Source organism: Scyliorhinus canicula, chromosome 10, assembly GCF_902713615.1.
Source record: "Scyliorhinus canicula chromosome 10, sScyCan1.1, whole genome shotgun sequence".
In the NCBI taxonomy this organism is placed as follows: domain Eukaryota; kingdom Metazoa; phylum Chordata; class Chondrichthyes; order Carcharhiniformes; family Scyliorhinidae; genus Scyliorhinus; species Scyliorhinus canicula.
In genome coordinates, this window is record NC_052155.1 from 50,677,248 (window position 1) to 50,696,111 (window position 18,864).

At 48.4% G+C, this 18,864-nt stretch overlaps 1 protein-coding gene across 4 annotated transcripts; it reads right to left on the minus strand.

Annotated features, from left to right (window-relative positions):
• Nucleotides 1-601: 601 nt before the first annotated feature.
• On the minus strand, nucleotides 602-17,089 carry LOC119972353 (actin, cytoplasmic type 5-like). Of its 4 annotated transcripts, none has more exons than XM_038808898.1 (3): nucleotides 16,946-17,089; nucleotides 4,141-4,289; nucleotides 602-1,812 (listed from the first exon to the last, which is right to left on the minus strand). In XM_038808898.1, exons 2-3 carry the CDS (start codon nucleotides 4,264-4,266, stop codon nucleotides 808-810), a joined length of 1,131 nt encoding a protein of 376 aa, XP_038664826.1. In that variant the 5' UTR covers nucleotides 4,267-4,289; nucleotides 16,946-17,089; the 3' UTR covers nucleotides 602-807. The 4 variants fall into 4 exon arrangements, with proteins under 4 accessions (XP_038664826.1, XP_038664827.1, XP_038664828.1 ...); XM_038808899.1 differs by lacking the exon at nucleotides 16,946-17,089 and adding an exon at nucleotides 11,951-12,106; XM_038808900.1 differs by lacking the exon at nucleotides 16,946-17,089 and adding an exon at nucleotides 11,648-11,705.
• Nucleotides 17,090-18,864: the final 1,775 nt, after the last annotated feature.

The window sequence follows — 18,864 nt, forward strand, 5'->3', positions numbered from 1 at the left end:
GGCTTGGTTCACTGTCTGTGGGGAGTCTGCACGTTCTCCCCTTGTGCGCGTGGGTTTCCTCCGGGTGCTCCGGTTTCCTCCCACAATCCAAAGATGAGCAGGTTAGGTGGATTGGTCATGCTAAATTTCCCTTAGTGTCCAAAATTGCCCTTAGTGTTGGGTCAGGTTACTGGGTTATGGGGATAGGGTGGAGGTGTGGGCTTGGGTGGGGTGCTCTTTTGGAGGAGCTGGTACAGACTCGATGGGCCGAATGGCCTCCTTCTGCACTGTAAATTCTATCTATGGGTTCAGAGATTAGGGGAGAAAGCAGGAGAATGGGGATGTGGAACATTTCAGCCATAATCGAATGGCAGAGCAGACTCGATGGGCCGAATGGTCTAATTCTACACCTATATCTAATGGTCTTATGGTCACGGGCTCCAGCATAAAATAGAAAATGGGCAGATTAAATTGTAATAAAGGTCGGACACACTCTCCTCGATCTGGAAAAATCTAGACCAACAATTAAAGAGACCACACACATTGCAGGGATTTGGACAGGATGCAAAACTGCTGGAAATTAAGATACTGAACTGAAAAATTAATTAGCTTTTAATTTTGTAGTAGAGCATTGAAAGGTGCCTCTGACAATAGGGAGACCCCCAGCATGCAGATTAGAATATTCACTTTTAGGAACAGCATCTATTGGAATATATCTCTTTCAATTTTTCACTTAAAGAAGGGAAGATAAGCTCAGCAAAGTTATACAAGGGATCGTTTTGCTTGCAACAATGCCCTACACAAGCTACGTCCACTCAAAGAATCTGATTAGAAGCACTTGCGATGAACTATGGAGGGTCCCGACTCATCATATCGCTGCTTGATAATCCACATTTGTTGGAAGGTGGAGAGAGAAGCCAAGATGGAGCCTCCAATCCACACTGAGTACTTTCTCTCGGGAGGAGCGATGATTTTAATCTTCATTGTGTTCGGAACCAGGGCTGTGAGTTCCTTATGCATTCGATTAGCGATACCCGGGTACATAGTGGACCCACCAGCCAAGACAATACTGGCATACAGATCCTTCCTGATGTCAATGTCACATTTCATGATGCTGTTGAAGGTGGCCTCATGGATCCCAGTTATTTCCATTCCTAGGAAGGAAGGTTGGAAGAGCGCCTCCGGACATCGGAAACGCTCATTGCTAATGGTGATGACTTGACCATCTGGTAGCTCATAACTTTTCTCTAGGGTCTTAGAGGAGGTAGCGATGTCCATCTCAGCCTCAAAGTCAAGAGCCATGTAACATAGATTCTCCTTGATGTCTCGAGCAATCTCCCTCTCGGCTGTGGTGGTGAACGAGTGCCCACCTTCAGTCAGAATCTTTATCAGGTAATCAGTAAGGTCCCTGCCAGCTAGATCTTGATGCAGAATGGCATGGGGCAAGGCATACCCCTCATAAATGGGCACAATGTGAGTGACACCATCACCAGAGTCCATTACAATACCTGTAGTGCGGCCAGAGGCATACAAGGACAGTACAGCTTGAATGGAGATATACATGGCTGGTGTGTTAAAGGTCTCAAACATGATCTGTGTCATCTTCTCCCGGTTGGCTTTGGGGTTGAGAGGTGCCTCTGTGAGCAGAACAGGATGCTCCTCTGGGGCAACCCGCAGCTCATTGTAGAAGGTGTGATGCCAGATTTTCTCCATGTCATCCCAGTTGGTCACTATCCCATGCTCAATTGGGTACCTCAGTGTCAGAATCCCCCTCTTGCTCTGGGCTTCATCACCAACATAACACTCTTTCTGACCCATTCCCACCATCACGCCCTGGAATTAGGAAAGAAAAGTTATGTTTATGAAACAAAGGAATGTAATCATAGAAAGTATGTATCCTCTTACTTAGTCATTAAACACAAACTGATTTGTATACACAGGAACATATTAAAATCCTATGGCATTGGAATGTTGTGAAGCTTTCGGGGGCAGGACATGAGGTGGGTGGAGGTACTTATTTGAGTGGGAGGCTAAACGTCAGCAGCAGGACAAAACTACGGAATTAAGTTGCCGGCGATTGACGGCAGCCAGGCTTTCTGATGGCAAGCGTCAGGAACCCCTTTTTAAAACGTTTGCATGTCATTCAAGTTCATTTAAAGGCAACCTTGCCAAAATGTCCATGTGCTTCTCCAATTAAATAATCGACAAACGAGAAATATGTGACTTGAGATTCACAATTGTTTGAACATGGCGTACATCAGGCCAGGTTGTATTTCTGGTGGTTTAGGAGTGAGTAGGGACTGCATTTTCTTCTTTGTGGAGCTTTGTTAAACCACTGGAGAAGAGGCATTCATGATTGAAATCGAGTGGCAGCAGTCAAAGAGGAAGCTGGCCGAGACTGAGCGAGGGAGGGAGGTAACAGTCAGATGGGAGGCTGGCCAGGGCTGACTGAGGGAGGCGGGGAGAGGGCGTGGGGAGGGAGAGGGGGAGGTAACAATCGAAGGGGAGCATGGCCAGGGTTGACCAAGGGAGAGAGAGAGGGAGGGGTCAGCCCTAGGAAGTATCATGGGGTCAGAGACTGGAAGATGGAGGACACATTAGCACAGTGGTTAGCACGGTTGCTTCACAGCGCCAGAGTCCCAGGTTTGATTCCAGCTTGGGTCACATCTGTGTGGAGACTGCACGTTCTCCCCGTGTCTGCGTGGGTATCCTTTGGGTGCTCTGGTTTCTTTCCACAAGTCCCAAAAGGTGAATTGGACATTCTGAATTCTCCCTCTGTGTACCCAAACAGGCGCTGGAGTGTGGCGGCTGGGGGACTTTGACAGTAACATTATTGCAGTGTTAATGTAAGCCTACTTGTGACAATAAAGATTATTATTATTAAAGAAATACCATCTTTATGAGAGACCCCTAAATCCCAAGAATGAATTATTAATAAAGCGAAATATCCGAAAATCCCCTCACATCTTCCTTATGAGCGCCACAATCACTTAATAAAAGGCTATTTTTTAAAAGATAGCCATGAATTGTTAAGATCCCATTTGCTGACCAATTTTAAACCAATTGAGTGGCTGAGTCGAAGCGGTCAAACCACTGTACCTACCAATGGATGAAAGATGTGCTCCTCATGTTAATCGAAGAAAGAAAATAAATGGGGAATAGTGAAATAAATCCACATTTCAAACTCTCCTTGATCAGGCTTCCGTTCTTTCTCTTCATAAACCTAACTTCATATAAAACTGCTGTCCCTGGCCTAACTTGCTCCATGTTTTGCCCATCATTCGCTGCCCATCATCTACTTTGTCTCCTGCTCCAATTCCTTGTTTAATAATTCCCAGTCTCAGGTCTAAATCCCTCCATTCCCATTCTCTGGATAGCTTTTCCCAGGTCCATAACCTTTCAAAAATAATGCACACTTTAAACTCTGACCTTTTATGACATTGGCAGCTGTACCTTCAACCTTCGTGGCCGAATCTCTGACATTTTCCACTTTACAATCACCCCCCCCCCCCCCCCCCCCCCCAACCACCACCACCACCACCTTTCTCTCTTCTCATTTAAGATCTGTAAATCTATCATGATGCCACAGTTGCTATCAATGCTACCTCACAACCAGGGGCCCAGGTTTGATTAAGACCTTGGTTGACTGTTTGTGCCGAGCTTGCATGTTCTCCCCGTGCTGGTGTGGGTTTCCTCCAGGTTCTCCGGTTTCCTCCCACAGTCTAAAAATGTGCAGGTTAGGTGGATTGGCCTTGCTAAATTGCCCTTTAGTGTCAAAAGATGTGTATGTTAGGGTTTCGGGGGTGGGTGGGGGTAAGTGGGCCAAGGCAGAGTGCTCTTTCTTAGAGGTCGGTTGCAGACTTGGCCGAATGGCCTCCTTCTGTACTGTACTGTTTCTATGATACATCTCCGAAGATCTCCTTTGGCTCAGAGTCACACATGCAACAATAACTTTTGAGAATTATACTTTGTTCAGTTTTTTTGAAGGACACCCTTTACTTAAGCAGAAAAAGAAGAGAGAAATACACAGAAAAGCAAAAACTCATTGTGATCTTGACCAAAGTATCTAAATACAGTTTGCTTTCTTGAAAAGTTTGTGAGTTGAAGGTCTTCCTTCATTAAAAAAGATGGTTGATAGCAGAAGTCTCTTTCAATACTGACCTCATGTCGAGGCCTCCCGACAATGGAAGGAAATACAGCTCTTGGAGCATCATCCCCAGCAAAACCAGCCTTACACATCCCAGATCCATTATCCACAACCAGAGCGGCAATCTCCTCATCCCCCATGGTTCCGAACCTGCTAGAAATCACTGCAAAGAGACAAAAAAAAACACATCAGCACGTTGAGAAAACAGTAGATATTTTGTATCGCCGATTCACAAAACCTCTTGGGCTGGATTCTTCGACCCTGACGCCAAAATTGCGTTCGGCGACAGGGCGGAGAATCTGTTTTGACGCTGAAAATAGGAGCGGCATTGGATTTCGGATTCTCTACCCCCTGAAAAGTGGCGTAGTCTAGGAGTACACCGCGCCACATATCCATGGCCTCAGGCCATTGCCTGAGGACCGCCCCGCGATGCTCCATCCTCGACCGGCCGAGTTCCCGACGACATGGGACGCATGTGGTCTCACCCATCGTGAACTTAGCGTGGCAGCTGCGGACTCAGTCTGGTGCCGCCACAGTCGGGCGACGGCCTATCCATGAGCAGGGGGTCTTAATTCGGGGCTGGAAGCACTGTGGTCAGGTGGTCTGGGGTGCAGAGTGGCTGAAGGGGGGTACTATTTTTGCTTTCCGGGTCCGCGGGCTGAGCACACCATGAAGCACAGCGCGGCCGCTGTAGGCCACCACCATGCACATGCATGACCATGGACCCGGAAATGCTGCAGGCCCTATCAGAAGCCACAGCTGGGAGCTCTACGCTGCCTCCCTGCTAACCCCCAGCAAAGCGCAGAATTGGTAGCTGTTTCCTGGCATAAAACTTCACCATTTTGACGCTGCCGAGGAGACTTAGTCTCCCAAACGGAGAATCCAGCCTCTTACGTTCTTTGCAGCCTGAGTGAGGGTTCATGTGTTTTTTATTCTTCCCTCCTCAATATTGCTTCCATTGGAGTTTAGGAGATTGAGGGGTGACTTGATTGAAGTATGCAAGATCCTGAATGATCTTGGAAAGGTGGACCTGGAAAGAATGTGCAGGATTTTCCATTCCACCCCACCTTCACTTAAGGTAGACACAAATTTGAGTTGGTGGGGGGAGGGGGCAGTAGCAAAGTTTGAGGAGTGGTGGTGGAATCGGAGGGTGGTGTTAAAGGTTTTTAACGAATAAAATGGCATTTTTAAAAAGCTTCTTTGATATATTTCCGGTGGAATTTCCGTTCTATAAACTAAGGGCTGGATTCTTCCGTCTTGCCCTCCGCAAGGTCGCCATGGGCGAGGCACAGACAATGGAAACTCCATTGACCTAGGGCGGGATTCTCTCATCACCGGGTGGACGCAGCCAGAAACCCCGCCCTAAGTGTTGAAACCGGGACTGAATCGATGGTGTTCTACGACAACAGATTTAGCGCAGTTCCCAAACCAATCCACCGACCATTAACTGCCAGGATCGGCCAGCAGTGCCATAAAAACAACCTCCGCAGGGTGACCAGGATGAGTAGACAGTGCTGTGCCCCTGGCACTATCCCTGACCCACACACCCATAAACGCACCACCCCCAAACTGGAATGGGGGGGAGGGGCTACCGAACTCCCAGCCTGCACCACCTGCCAGCACCCATACCAGCCAGCATGGCCAAGTGTCCTGGCCACGAGGTCCACCAGACCCCTATGCCACCTGCTGCATGTGTCCGACTGCCTAACATTGTGCATTTTCCCCCTCCCCCCCAAGGGGGACTGTCGTGAGAGGGAGAAAACCGGAGGGGGATGCCAGACCTGTGGTCTTCACCGCATCTGAGCAGTGGACCTGATTGGAAGGCCCCGGGGGGGGGGGGGGGGGGGGGGGGGGGGGGGGCAGTCACCAAGTCAGAGATCGGCATCGGGCAGGCAAGTGACACCGGCTGAGTTGGGGTTCTTCCTGGCAGTGTCACCAGCCCCACACCGACCACCCACAATACCACCTCTCCAGACTTTCCCCTCCAGCACAACCACCCCCACACTGCGCCCTCCACCACCACCCGCTACCCCAACACACAATCCAATCATGTGCCTTGTCTAGTGCCTTGCAGGATCACCTGGCGATGAGGCAGGCCCTTCTGGTGTCCCTTGCCCCTGACCCAAACCAGAACCCCAACCCAGGAAGAGAGCAGCGCGGAAGAGGAGGACACGGACACAGGCGGGAGCCCTCGCCCCGCAGCCCGAGGCACCTCGGAGCACCAGTCTGCGGGGGATACTGACTTCCCATCACAGCTGTCTCCAACACCCCCCACCATCCCAGAGACATTCACCTCGGTCGGGCATATCAGCAAAGATGCTCCTGGGGCACTATCTGATAAGTACCACAGAAGGAGGTACAAACACCCGAGGTGGAGGTGGCAGCCCAACCCCAGGGACTAGCTGCCGTCCAGGGAACCCATAGTGGGGGTCAACCTCAGGGAGACTGGAAGATTCCAGATGGGTTTTGGGCTTCATCGATAGTGGAGATGCCGTCGCAGAGCCAGGGGCTGGGTGAGGGGATGCCGCCGACCATCCAGTGCCTGCAAGCGCAGTTGGTGTCGAACCGCCTGCAGGAGCAGGAGGTGGTGCCAACCATGCGTGCCACCCAGGCCAATACTGCACCGGTGGAGTCTGCAGTGGAGGCCTTGGAAGCGAAGGTTTCAGCCATGTGTCAACATGTACAAGTCCTGGGGCAATCTGCGCAGGCGGTAGTCAAGGCTCAGAGGAAGCCTGCACTATCACAGGCTGCCATATACCAGGGCTACCTGGACATTGTCACTATGCTCCAGAACGTGGCCTAGTCACAATGGGCCATGGATGAGGTGTCAGTGGCATTACCCGGGCACTGGCTGATGTGGCACAGTCCCACAGGCAGGTGGTCCATTCCCTGTGCTCTGTGGCTGAGAACTTCGAGACCCTGGTTGGGGAGGACTTGGGCCTCCAGTACTGGCAGCACCAGGTGGCACGAGAGTGTTGGGGTTAGCTCTACTCGCACCCCCGTCCCATGGAGTAGTCCGGGGCCATCTGTCATCCCAAGGGGACTCCCACAGGGAAGGTGCCAGAACTGCACAGCAGCCAACGCTCACCACTCTGGTGTCCCACCCCCATCCCTCTCACCACCCCACCCCCCCCCCCACTCACACACCGCCGTCACCCAAAGGATTCAATGGCACCGTGTGATGGAATGGCCAGCACGCATGCAGTGATTACCCAAGTGGATAGTGGAAATTGCTACTGTGGGAAGGAGTCAGATATTGTCAAACAATTCAGTGCACCAGAACCAATCCTAGAGCGGGTTGACTTTATCTTCCATCTCAATGGCCAGCCCCGCTGTTACTGCCAGCCCCGTACCCCATAGTGAGGCAGGTAGGAATCACAAGGGGGTTGCAAGGGGGGGGGTTGCGAAAGGAGGGTGTTCATGGGAGAGAGTGGACAGCCACGGGGGGATGTGGGGGTGGGATGTGAGGGTGAGGTGGGATGTCCGTGCCGCTGTCCAGGCCACGGTGAACCTGGAGCTGAGTAGAGCGTCCCGTGCGTTTCGGCCCAGGCGCACACATTGTGCGGCCTCCCATGCGTGCCCGATCCCCATGTCCTGCCCATCATCACCCTCCGCCGCACCTTCCTTGTCGGATGAGGCCTGCTGTTCATCTCCCTCCTTCAGCTCGTCACCCCTCTGCTGTGCGATGTTGTAGAAGACACAGGAGACTACCACGGCGTGGGAGGCTTTCCTAACGCTATACTGGAGGACCCCTCCAGAGCAGTCCAGGCACCTTAACCATCTTCAGAATGCCGAAGCACCGCTCGAAAACGCCCCTGGGTCGTGCATGGGCGTCATCAGCTGCAACTACAGCGGATAACCCCTGTCGTCCAAAAGCCACCCCCCTCAGTCAGGGGTGCGCCTCGAAGATTCACTATCTGCTCACAATTGGACACAATCAAATACCCACCTCTGAGAGGTGGCCAGACATTGCCACTTCCATTGCACCTCTAGCAAGGTCAGCCCACTGATTAAACACCCTCCTACCCTGCACCACATGCCCCCTATCTTTTCTCCTGGTTAAATGATCAGAGTTATTTCAGCGGGACTGGTAAGGTTTTTCCACAGACAGAGGGGAGGAAGTGTGACAGTCAGATTCAGAGAGAGAGTCAGGGAGAATAAGTGAATGGAATAAAGGTTTGTGCAGAAAGCAGGAGGAGACAAAAAGAAACAGGCAGAAACACAAATGCATAGAATCATGGAATCCCTAGAATGCAGAAGGAGGCCATTTGGCCTATTGAGTATGCACTAACCCTTGGAAAGAGCACCCTACGTAGGTACAAGCCCCCACTCTATCCCTGGAACCCAGTAACCCCCCTTAGCCTTTTGGACACTAAGCGGCAATTTAGCATGGCCAATCCACCTAACCTGCATATCTTAGGAACATTAGAACATTACAGCGCAGTACAGGCCCTTCGGCCCATGATGTTGCGCCGTCCTGTGAAACTCCTCTAAAGTCCCTCTACACTATTCCCTTATCATCCATATTCCTATCCAATGACCATTCCGGCTTGGGTCACTGTCTGTGCGGAGTTTGCACATCCTCCCCGTGTGTGCGTGGGTTTCCTCCGGGTGCTCCGGTTTCCTCCCACAGTCCAAAGATGTGCAAGTTAGGTGGATTGGCCATGATAAATTGCCCTCAGTGTCCAAAATTGCCCTTAGTGTTGGGTGGTGTTACTGGGTTATGGGGATAGGGTGGAGGTGTTAACCTTGGGTAGGGTGCTCTTTCCAGGAGCCGGTGCAGACTCGATGGGCTGAATGGCCTCCTTCTGCACTGTAAATTCTATGATCTATGATCTATGAATGCATTTAGTGTTGGCGAGTCCACTACTGTTGCAGGCAGGGCATTCCACGACCTTACTACTCTCTGAGTAAGGAACCTACCTCTGACATCTGTCCTATATCTATCTCCCCTCAATTTAAAGCTATGTCCCCTCGTGCTGGACATCACCATCCGAGGAAAAAGGATCTCAATGTCCACCCTATCTAATCCTCTGATCATCTTGTATGCCTCAATTAAGTCACCTCTTAACCTTCTTCTCTCTAACGAAAACAGCCTCAAGACCTTCAGCCTTTCCTCATAAGATCTTCCCTCCATACCAGGCAACATCCTTGTAAATCTCCTCTGTACCCTTTCCAATGCTTCCACATCCAACCTATAATGTGGCGACTAGAACTGCACGCAATACTCCAAATGCGGCCGCACCAGAGTTTTGTACAAGTGCAACATGACCTCATGGCTCCGAAACTCAATTCCTCTATCAATAAAAGCTAACACACCGTACGCCTTCTTAACAACCCTCTCAACCTGGGTGGCAACTTTCAGGGATCTATGGACATGGACACCGAGATCTCTCTGCTCGTCCACACTACTATTAGCCCAGTACTCTGTCTTCCTGTTATTCCTTCCAAAATGAATCACCTCACACTTTTCTGCATTAAACTCCATTTGCCACATGTCAGCCCAGCTCTGCAGCTTATCTACGTCCCTCTGTAACTTGTAACATCCTTCTGCACTGTCCACAACTCCACCGACTTTAGTGCCATCTGCAAATTTACTCACTCATCCATCTACGCCCTCCTCCAGGTCATTTATAAAAATGACAAACAGCAGCGGCCCCAAAACAGATCCTTGTGGTACACTAGTAACTGGACACCAGTCAGAATATTTCCCATCAACCACCACCCTTTGTCTTCTATCAGCTAGCCAATTTCTGATCCAAACTGCTAAATCACCCTGAATCCCATGCCTCTGTATTTTCTGCAATAGCCTACCGTGGGGAACCTTATCAAACGCTTTACTGAAATCCATATACGCCACATCAACTGTTTTACCCTCATCCACCTGTTTGGTCACCTTCTCAAAGAACTCAATGAGGTTTGTGAGGCACGACCTACCCTTCACAAAACCATGTTGACTATCTCTAATCAAATTATTACTTTCCAGATGATTATACATCCTATCTCTTATAAACCTTTCCAAGACTTTTCCCACAACAGAAGTAAGGCTCACTGGTCTATAGTTACCAGGGTTATCTCTACTCCCCTTCTTGAACAAGGGGACAACATTTGCTATCCCCCAGTCTTCTGGCACTATTTCTGTAGACAATGATGACTTAAAGATCAAAGCCAAAGGCTCAGCAATCTCCTCCCTAGCTTCCCAGAGAATCCTAGGATAAATCCCATCCGGCCCAGGGGACTTATCTATTTTCACACTTTCCAGAATCGCTAACACCTCCTCCTTATGAACCTCAAGCCCTTCTAGTCTAGTAGCCTGTATCGCAGTATTCTCCTCGACAACTTTGTCTTTTTCCTGTGTGAATACAGACGCAAAATACTCATTTAGCACCTCTCCTATCTCCTCGGACTCCACGCACAACTTCCCACTACTGTCCTTGACTGGCCCTACTCTTACCTTAGTCATTCTTTTATTCCTGACATATCTATAGAAAGCTTTAGGGTTATCCTTGATCCTACCTGCCAAAGACCTCCCATGTCCTCTCCTGGCTCTTCTTAGCTCTCTCTTTAGGTCCTTCCTAGCTAACTTGTAACTCTCGAGCACCCTAACTGAACCATCACGTCTCATCTTTACATAAGCCTCCTTCTTCCTCTTGACAAGTGTTTCAACTGCTTTAGTAACCCATGGTTCCCTCGCTCGACCACTTCCTCCCTGCCTGACAGGTACATACTTATCAAGGACACGCAGTAGCTGTTCCTTGAACATGCTCCACATTTCCATTGTGCCCATCCCCTGCAGTTTTCCTCTCCAGCCGATGCATCCTAAGTCTTGCCTCATCGCATCATAATTGCCTTTCCCCCAGATATGACTCTTGCCTTGCTGTATATACCTATCCCTTTCCATCACTAAAGTAAACGTAATCGAATTGTGGTCACTATCACCAAAGTGCTCACCTACCTCCAAATCTAACACCTGTCCTGGTTCATTACCCAGTACCAAATCCAATACGGCCTCGCCTCTCATTGGCCTATCTACATACTGCATCAGGAAACCCTCCTGCACACATTGGACAAAAACGGACCCATCTAAAGTACTTGAACTATAGTGTTTCCAGTCAATATTTGGAAAGTTAAAGTCCCCCATAACAACTACCCTGTTACTTTCGCTCCTATCCAGAATCGTCTTTGCAATCCTTTCCTCTACATCTCTGGAACTTTTTGGAGGCCTATAGAAAATCCCTAACAGGGTGACCTCTCCTTTCCTGTTTCTTAACTCAGCCCATACTACCTCAGTATTCGAGTCCTCATCAAATGGACTCTGGAAGGATACCAGAGCACGCGAAGAAATCCCACGCAGACACTGGGAGAAAGTGCAAACTCCACACCAACAGACACCCAAGGCCGGAATATATCCGGGGTCCCTGGCGCTGTGAGGCAGCAGTGCTAATAACTATGTCACCAGCTGCTGTGCCCCGTGATACAGAGAAAGTGGGAGAGAAAAGTAACTGTGGTGAATGTATTCACCTAAGTATGAACTGTCTCTATAGTGCTGTGACCTATGACTTTGTACTGAAACCCTGATGGGCTCCTCCTCTGGCTCCGCCCTCCCCGGGGCGCTATATGGACCGCCCACCTGTGGGTGGCACTCATTTGTACAGCAGACACTGTCAGGCGAGTTCCAGGATAATAAAGCCTTATAGTCACTCGTTATCACAGTCTCACAGTGAATTGACGGTATAACAGTAACAAGTTAACCCTGTCTGCTGCTGAGCTGTTTGTCCCTGGACAATATATAGCGCACAAAAGTGCACATTTAGAAATACTAGCCCTTGCGGGTGCGAATTGCTCCTTGTTGTCATGGGGGCCCAGAAAGCCACGTGAGTCCGGACGATGGTGTCCTGTAATCCTGGGAAGCTTGCTAAAATGACGGACCAATGCACCCTCTCAAAATAGTCTTCCTCCCTCAAGGGAAAAAAGGATGAAATTCCCTCTGCTCTTGTGGCACTTCTGTCACCTCCCAGATGTCTCTATGCATGAGCAAGTGTGACACATTGCTGATGTCGCCACCTTCCACCTGGAAGGGTTCTGTGATGTAAAATGTAAGGACAATGGTGATCTTCACAGCCACTGGGGGTGGAGGGGGGTGGCTTTTCCCCCTTGTTCAAAGCTCCAGGTCATGGTCAAGGAGGTGGCACATCTCAATCATTACCCTCCTTTGTGAAGCATAGCCTCATGAGATACTGCTCCTGGCTCATTGCACTGGTGCCCCCCTGAAGACATTTCTGAATTGGGATTTCCATGGATATCTCTTGTTCTCCCTCCTCCAAAAGCTTCCCACTTTACCTCCTCCTCTGAATGTAAGAGCTTAGAAACACTGCAGCTGTTAACCACGCTTATCTTCAACTCAAACTAGACAAGCCATCCCGCAAATATAATACAATCAACATGCACAAGGTAGTGTTATTTCATGTCTTCCTATCAACAAAGTCATCCAAAAGATTTTTAATTTCTCTAGTCTCTCTCCATAATTAAAAACATTGATCCCAGAATCATATTTTGGAATCTCTTTCCCATCATTTTCAAGGTCACACTGAATCACAACAGAGCTGTTATATTCAGAACTGTACACAATATTCCTAACCAATAATTTGTATCGGGTCATGGCTTCCAATTTTCGGATACATACATGTACATGTACAGGAATAACATTGATCATACACAAGTTGTGCAGTGAACTATCCTGGCCACATCCATGATGCTTTTATTGTACACCAGTCCACAAACCCAACCCCTGGTTTCAGCGTTTCCTGACAAACAGCCTTGTAGCTGAACAGGGGCAATTTAAGAAAATGATTGTCCAATCCTGGAAGGAGAAAGCAGCGACTTACGTTTAAACCCCTCAGATCCTGTAGCTGCAAGCCACTCATTCATTTTTGGTAGTGGGCTGTGATTGACAGCTTCCACAATCGCAGCTGTAAGCCTTGCTTCATTCATCTTCTTCATGGATGAGTAACTCTATAGTGCTATGACCTTAATGTTCACAAATATCAACCACTTCAAAGAGAGTTAGGTGCTGTCAATTTCCAGCTCAGCACTTCAAAATCACTCAAGACTGAAAAACATGTGTTGCTTCCAGGTGAGTGTTACAACAGTAGTTTTTTTAACTGCCCCTGTCTGCACTGCTCTGAAGCTTCAAGAACTAGCTAGAGATTTTCAGGCTGGGCATGGGAGGACTGTATGAAGTCATCAGCAAAAGGCTTCCAGGAGGGCCTTGGCAAAATAAAAGGAGCCAGAGCCAAATTTTATGTTGACCCTGTTGCTACGCCAAAATATTTTAGAGCAAGACTGGTTTCATTTTCCCTGTTGAAGAAGGTAGAGACTGAGCTTGGCGCCTGGAAAATTTAGGTATAATAAGACGCATGCAATTCACAGACCGGGCAGCACCTGTCGTCCCCGTCATCAAGCCAGACAAATCGGTCCACCTCTACAGGGATTATAATCTTGCAGTCAATCGGGTTTCCATGTTGCAAACAGATGACCTATGCATCAAGCTAGCAGGTGGCTTGACCTTCACTAAGTTAGACACGAGCCATGCTTCTCTTCAACTCAAACTAGACAAGCCATCCCGCAAATATAGTACAATCAACATGCACAAGGGCCTATATAAGTAGACTTGCTTGACCTTCGGGTTCTCATCAATGGGCACCATATTCCAATGGATCATGGAGAACACATTCCGTATTGGATTGGATTGGATTTATTTATTGTCACGTGTACCGAGGTACAGTGAAAAGTATTTTTCTGCGAGCAGCACAACTGATCATTAAGTACATGGAAAGAAAAGGGAATAAAAGAAAATACATAATAGGGCAACACAAGGTATACAATGTAACTACATAAGCATCAGCATTGGATGAAGCATACAGGGGTGTAGTGTTAATGAGGTCAGTCCATAAGAGGGTCATTTAGGAGTCTGGTAACAGCGGGGAAGAAGCTGTTTTTGAGTGTGTTCGTGCGAGTTCTCAGACTTCTGTATCTCCTGCCCGATGGAAGAAGTTGGAAGAAGGGTTAACCAAAGTGGATGTGTACTTAGAGGACATTCTGGTCATGAGGACTCAAGAACGAGAGCACCTGGAAAACCTAGATATTGCAGGGATCTTCGAAAGCTGGCGGACATCTAAAAAGGGACAAATATGTTCTCCAAGCGATCAAAGTGACCTATTTAGGCTATCGGGAAGATAGAAAAGGTGTACATCCAGTAAAGAACAAGGTGATGGCCATTAGGGAAGCACCAACTCCACAAAATACCACAGAGTTGAAGTCCTTCCAGGGATTAGTCAATAATTATGGGACATTTATCCTGAATTCAGCCTCCTTGCTGTCTCCACGACACATACTATTGCAAAAGTACCAAAAATGGTTTTGGGAGGTGCCACAGGTGGAGGTCTTCCAGAAAGTAAAACAATTTGTTGTCCAATTTATTAGCCTATTTTGGCCCCAAAAAGTGTCCTATTACTTTTGCCTTATGAATACTCTTAGAGCACTGCCCTGGAACACAAATAGTTAATGTTGATGCCTTGAGTCGCCTCCCGCTGCCCACCAACCCAGTTCCCCTGCCAGGGTTGGAAGAGGTCATGATGACTCTAACTTGGCAAATCAAGACCTGGACATAGAAAGACCCAATACTGTCAAAATTGAAGCGTATAATCCTGAATGGCAGAGTCCGCGGACATCTGACCAAGAAAGATGAAATGCATGGAGGACGGTATCATTCTTTGGCGTCCCGAGTATCTGTCCCCCGCCTAAGGTGACACCCGATACTAATGGAACTATATAATGGCCACTCTGGGGTATCTAAAATGAAAATGGTCACCAGGGTGGCATGGTGGCACAGTGGTTAGCACTGCAGTGACACAGCACCAGGGACTGGGTTTCAATTCCAGCCTTGAGTGACTGTGTGGAGTTTGCACATTTTCCCTGTGTCTGTGTGGATTTCCTTGAGGTGCTCTGGTGACCTCCCACAGTCCAGAGATGTGCAGATTAGGGGGGGGTTACTGGGTTACGGGGATAGAGTGGAGGCACGATCCTCAGCAGGGTACTCTTTTCAAGGGTCGGTGCAAACTCGATGGACTGAATGGCCTCATTCTGCGCTGTTGAATTGTTTCGGGGGCCTCGGAGATTGGGACGCCATTTAATGTTCCCCGCTCAGGCCCCCGTATTGAATAGTCATGTGTTTCTTGGCACTGTGAGTGCCGGGAAACATACGGCTAACCACACTCGCTCGGGAACTTTGTTCCCTTTTGGGAGAATCGCGCCGGTAGGAAATAATCTTCCGGCTGTTCACTGCTGGCAGGATTCTCTGGTCATATCGGCAGCGCACCCCCGCCCACTAGTTTCTCAGTGGCATGAGGCTTTTCAATGGGAAATTCCATTGACAGCAGTGGGAAGAGTGAATCCGGCCGGTAGCGGACCGCATGCTGTCGAGAAATACGTGGCCGGGAGGCAGGAGAATCCAGCCCATAGAGTGGTAAAAGTTTAGAACTCTTTTCCTCAAACAGTAATTAGGTTCTAGCCGTATGGGGGTAGCAGTTACAATACTCCACAATAATCATATTTCTCTTCATTGAAGGTGCTAGACCTCCAATTGCTAACACTGTCAATTTTATTTGCAACCCATTTCAAAATCCCGGTCAATGAAAATAAAACTCAGGACTATCAAAGGGGTGAAATATATCCTGGAAAATTCCTCTCTGATGACCCCTTCAGGTCACTGAAGTCAGCCACAGAGGTCAGGTGAACCAAGGATTACAAAGACTTATCAAGACACCTTTACATTCTGTGAGGTGTGATTTCTGTCCTCAGCAGGATCTTCTCCAGTTCCCTCTAAAAGTGGCTCAGAGAGTCAGCGCCTACCACACCGGCCTGCATATCCTACACAGCCCCACAGTAGGATTTCTACTGATGCTCTATTTTAGGGTTTGAACCAGTATTCTTGGGCTGGATTCTCCGCTCCCCGACGTGAAATTGGGTTCGGCGATGTGGCAGAGAATCCGTTTTCGGCACAAAATCGGAAACGGCGCCAGTTCTTCAATTCTCCGCACCCCCAAAAATCGGCGTACTTATGGAGTACGCCGCACCGTGTATCCACCGCCTCAGACCATTGCCTGAGGCCTGCCCCGCGATGCTCCGTTGCCGACCAGCCGAATTCCCGACGACACAGTTCTAACATGGTCCCACCATCCGTGATCCCGGCGTGGCGGCTGCGGACTCAGTCCCAGGCCGACTCAGTCGGGGAGGGCCGATTGGCGGGCGGTGGGGGGGGGGGGGGGGGGGGGGGCTTCATTCGGGGCTGGGCGCAATGTGTGCGGCGGTCCGGAGCGCACTAGCGGCCAATGCGGGGCACTATTTCGGCGGTCCAGGGCCATGGGCTGAGTCCACTATGGAGCACGTGCGTATGCACGGTCTCTGACCCGGAAGTGCAGGGGGCCATATCGGCAGCTAGAGCTGCGAGCTCTATGACAGCTGCCTGCTAGGCCCCCAGCAGAACGGGGAATCTGTGGCCTTTTGACGCCAGTTTTCCTGGTGTAAAAGACCACAGTTTTCCCGACGGCGTGGGGACATAGTCCCAAAAACAGAGACTCCAACCCCATATTTCCCAGTTTTACTCTTTTTTTTTTGTTCCACTACTTAGCCAAATATGAATGGCATACTTGCAAACAGCTATTGTAAAAAAAGATCTTTTGCAAATTTAATTAATGATGAATCTGATTTCTGAGGGGAAGTTAACGAATCTTACACTCTAACTGCACTCAAAGGATGTACCTGTCAAAGAATCAGTGCAGAGATCTAGATATTTCAAACTTGAAGAAGTGAATATCTCTCACACAAAGCACGATGCGGAATACAACATACAGACCATGGGTACGTGGAAAGACAAACAAGGCAGTCACAAAAGGCTTTACTATCTAATTCCAAATGACCGTTGAAATGAGCTACTTCCATTCTACTGTGCCAAAGTTCTGCATTGTACTTAGTTCTAATAGCTACCATTCCAATTCTAAGTTCCCAGAGAGCTTGAGTGGTTTATCTGTGGGGTGGGGGCAGGAGGATAGTGCTCAGCTACAAAATCAGTTTAGAATGGCTGACAATAAACTTTCAACTCACATCATTGTCTACTGTGGATTTTCCTGTCTCTGAGTGGACCACTGTTTTCAATGTGAAATCCTTTGATTTGAGTACTAAATTTGATAATATTCAAATATGTTGAATGTCCAATTTGCAATTGTTCAAGATGCTGCTTATTTCCCAAGGTTTCCGTGGTACACTTACTAGCACTACTGGCACCAGCTGATCAATCTTAGTTCTCTCCCATTGATCCTTTGAAGCCTCGACATCCCTTGACCCCTTCATTAAAAATATTGGTTGTCTGCTCCAACAGTCAGACCTTCATTATTCTAGGATATCTTACACCCCTATCACCACCAGACCCAGATCCAAATACGATCATTTAGTCCTAGGAGAAATGACTCTTAAATCCAGGACGGTAGAAATAAATGGCTTACTGCCAACATCATTGTCTAGAATATCCATAACTTCTTTTTACTTACCTTCAGTGCATTTCTTTTGACTTAGTGGTAAAATGCACTAGAATAATGTAGCTTTCCCCCTCCCCCATTGACCTTGACCAAGACACCAGTGGTGATGTATTAGACCTCAGCCAGTTAATGGGACTATAATGTGGTGATGTATATAAATGACTTATGGTGCATAAAACAACACTTCACAACAAGACCATGACTACCTCATGTTTTGGTCCATTTTTATGACTGAATCTTTTATCCCCCAAATTGGTTCTCAACATGTTTGTCAGCGACCTGCTCAATAAAATATCTAAAATATGTCTTGATGTGGAAAGTGCAAATGGACATTTGTTCTGCTTAAACTCTTGAATAAGCTTTATTTCCATTGAATTCCATCTCATCAAAATGTGAAGTAGGGAACTGAAAAGCTGGTGCCCCATATGTGCGCCTCTGTTGAAATGGGCTCATTTGATCATACTAACAGATGCAACACAGCACCTGCATTTATGTAGCTCCTTTCCTGACCTCTGGAAGTTCAAAGAACATCCAACCCAATGAAGTACGATAGTCACTGTTATAACATAACGGGTAGGATTTTCCAGTTGAGGCCCATCCCAAGATCTGAAATTACCGCCCAAAGTCAACAAACCTTCAAATTTCCATCCCGCCTGTGACATTTTCCATGGCGGGTGGGACCGCAACATTTACCCAACACGCCTGTCGTTGAGTTGATGCAAAGAAACTCATGGGATTATTCAAGCACCTCCAGGAACCTTGAAAAATTAGGGGTGGCAACCATATTTCAGCATCGGGAGGACCAATCAGTGTGGCTCATGCAGATGACGATGTATTAATTGACCGGATGACCTGTTTTAGGTGTTGATTGAAAGATAAGCATCTGCAAGAATACTGGATACCAACATCTTCTTGAATAATGCTATCCTTCACAACAACCCCCCCCCCCCACCCCCCCCCCCCCCTCCACCCCCCACCCCCCCCCCCCCCTCCCCACCCATCATCACACATATCTCCAAAGATAAAGACCAGGGGAAGGCCATTCATCCCTTTCAACCTTCTCCATCATTCAATAAGCTCACGGCGGATATTGTATTGCTGCGACATCTTCATGCACTATCCACGGAGCCTGTGAATATCCTCATC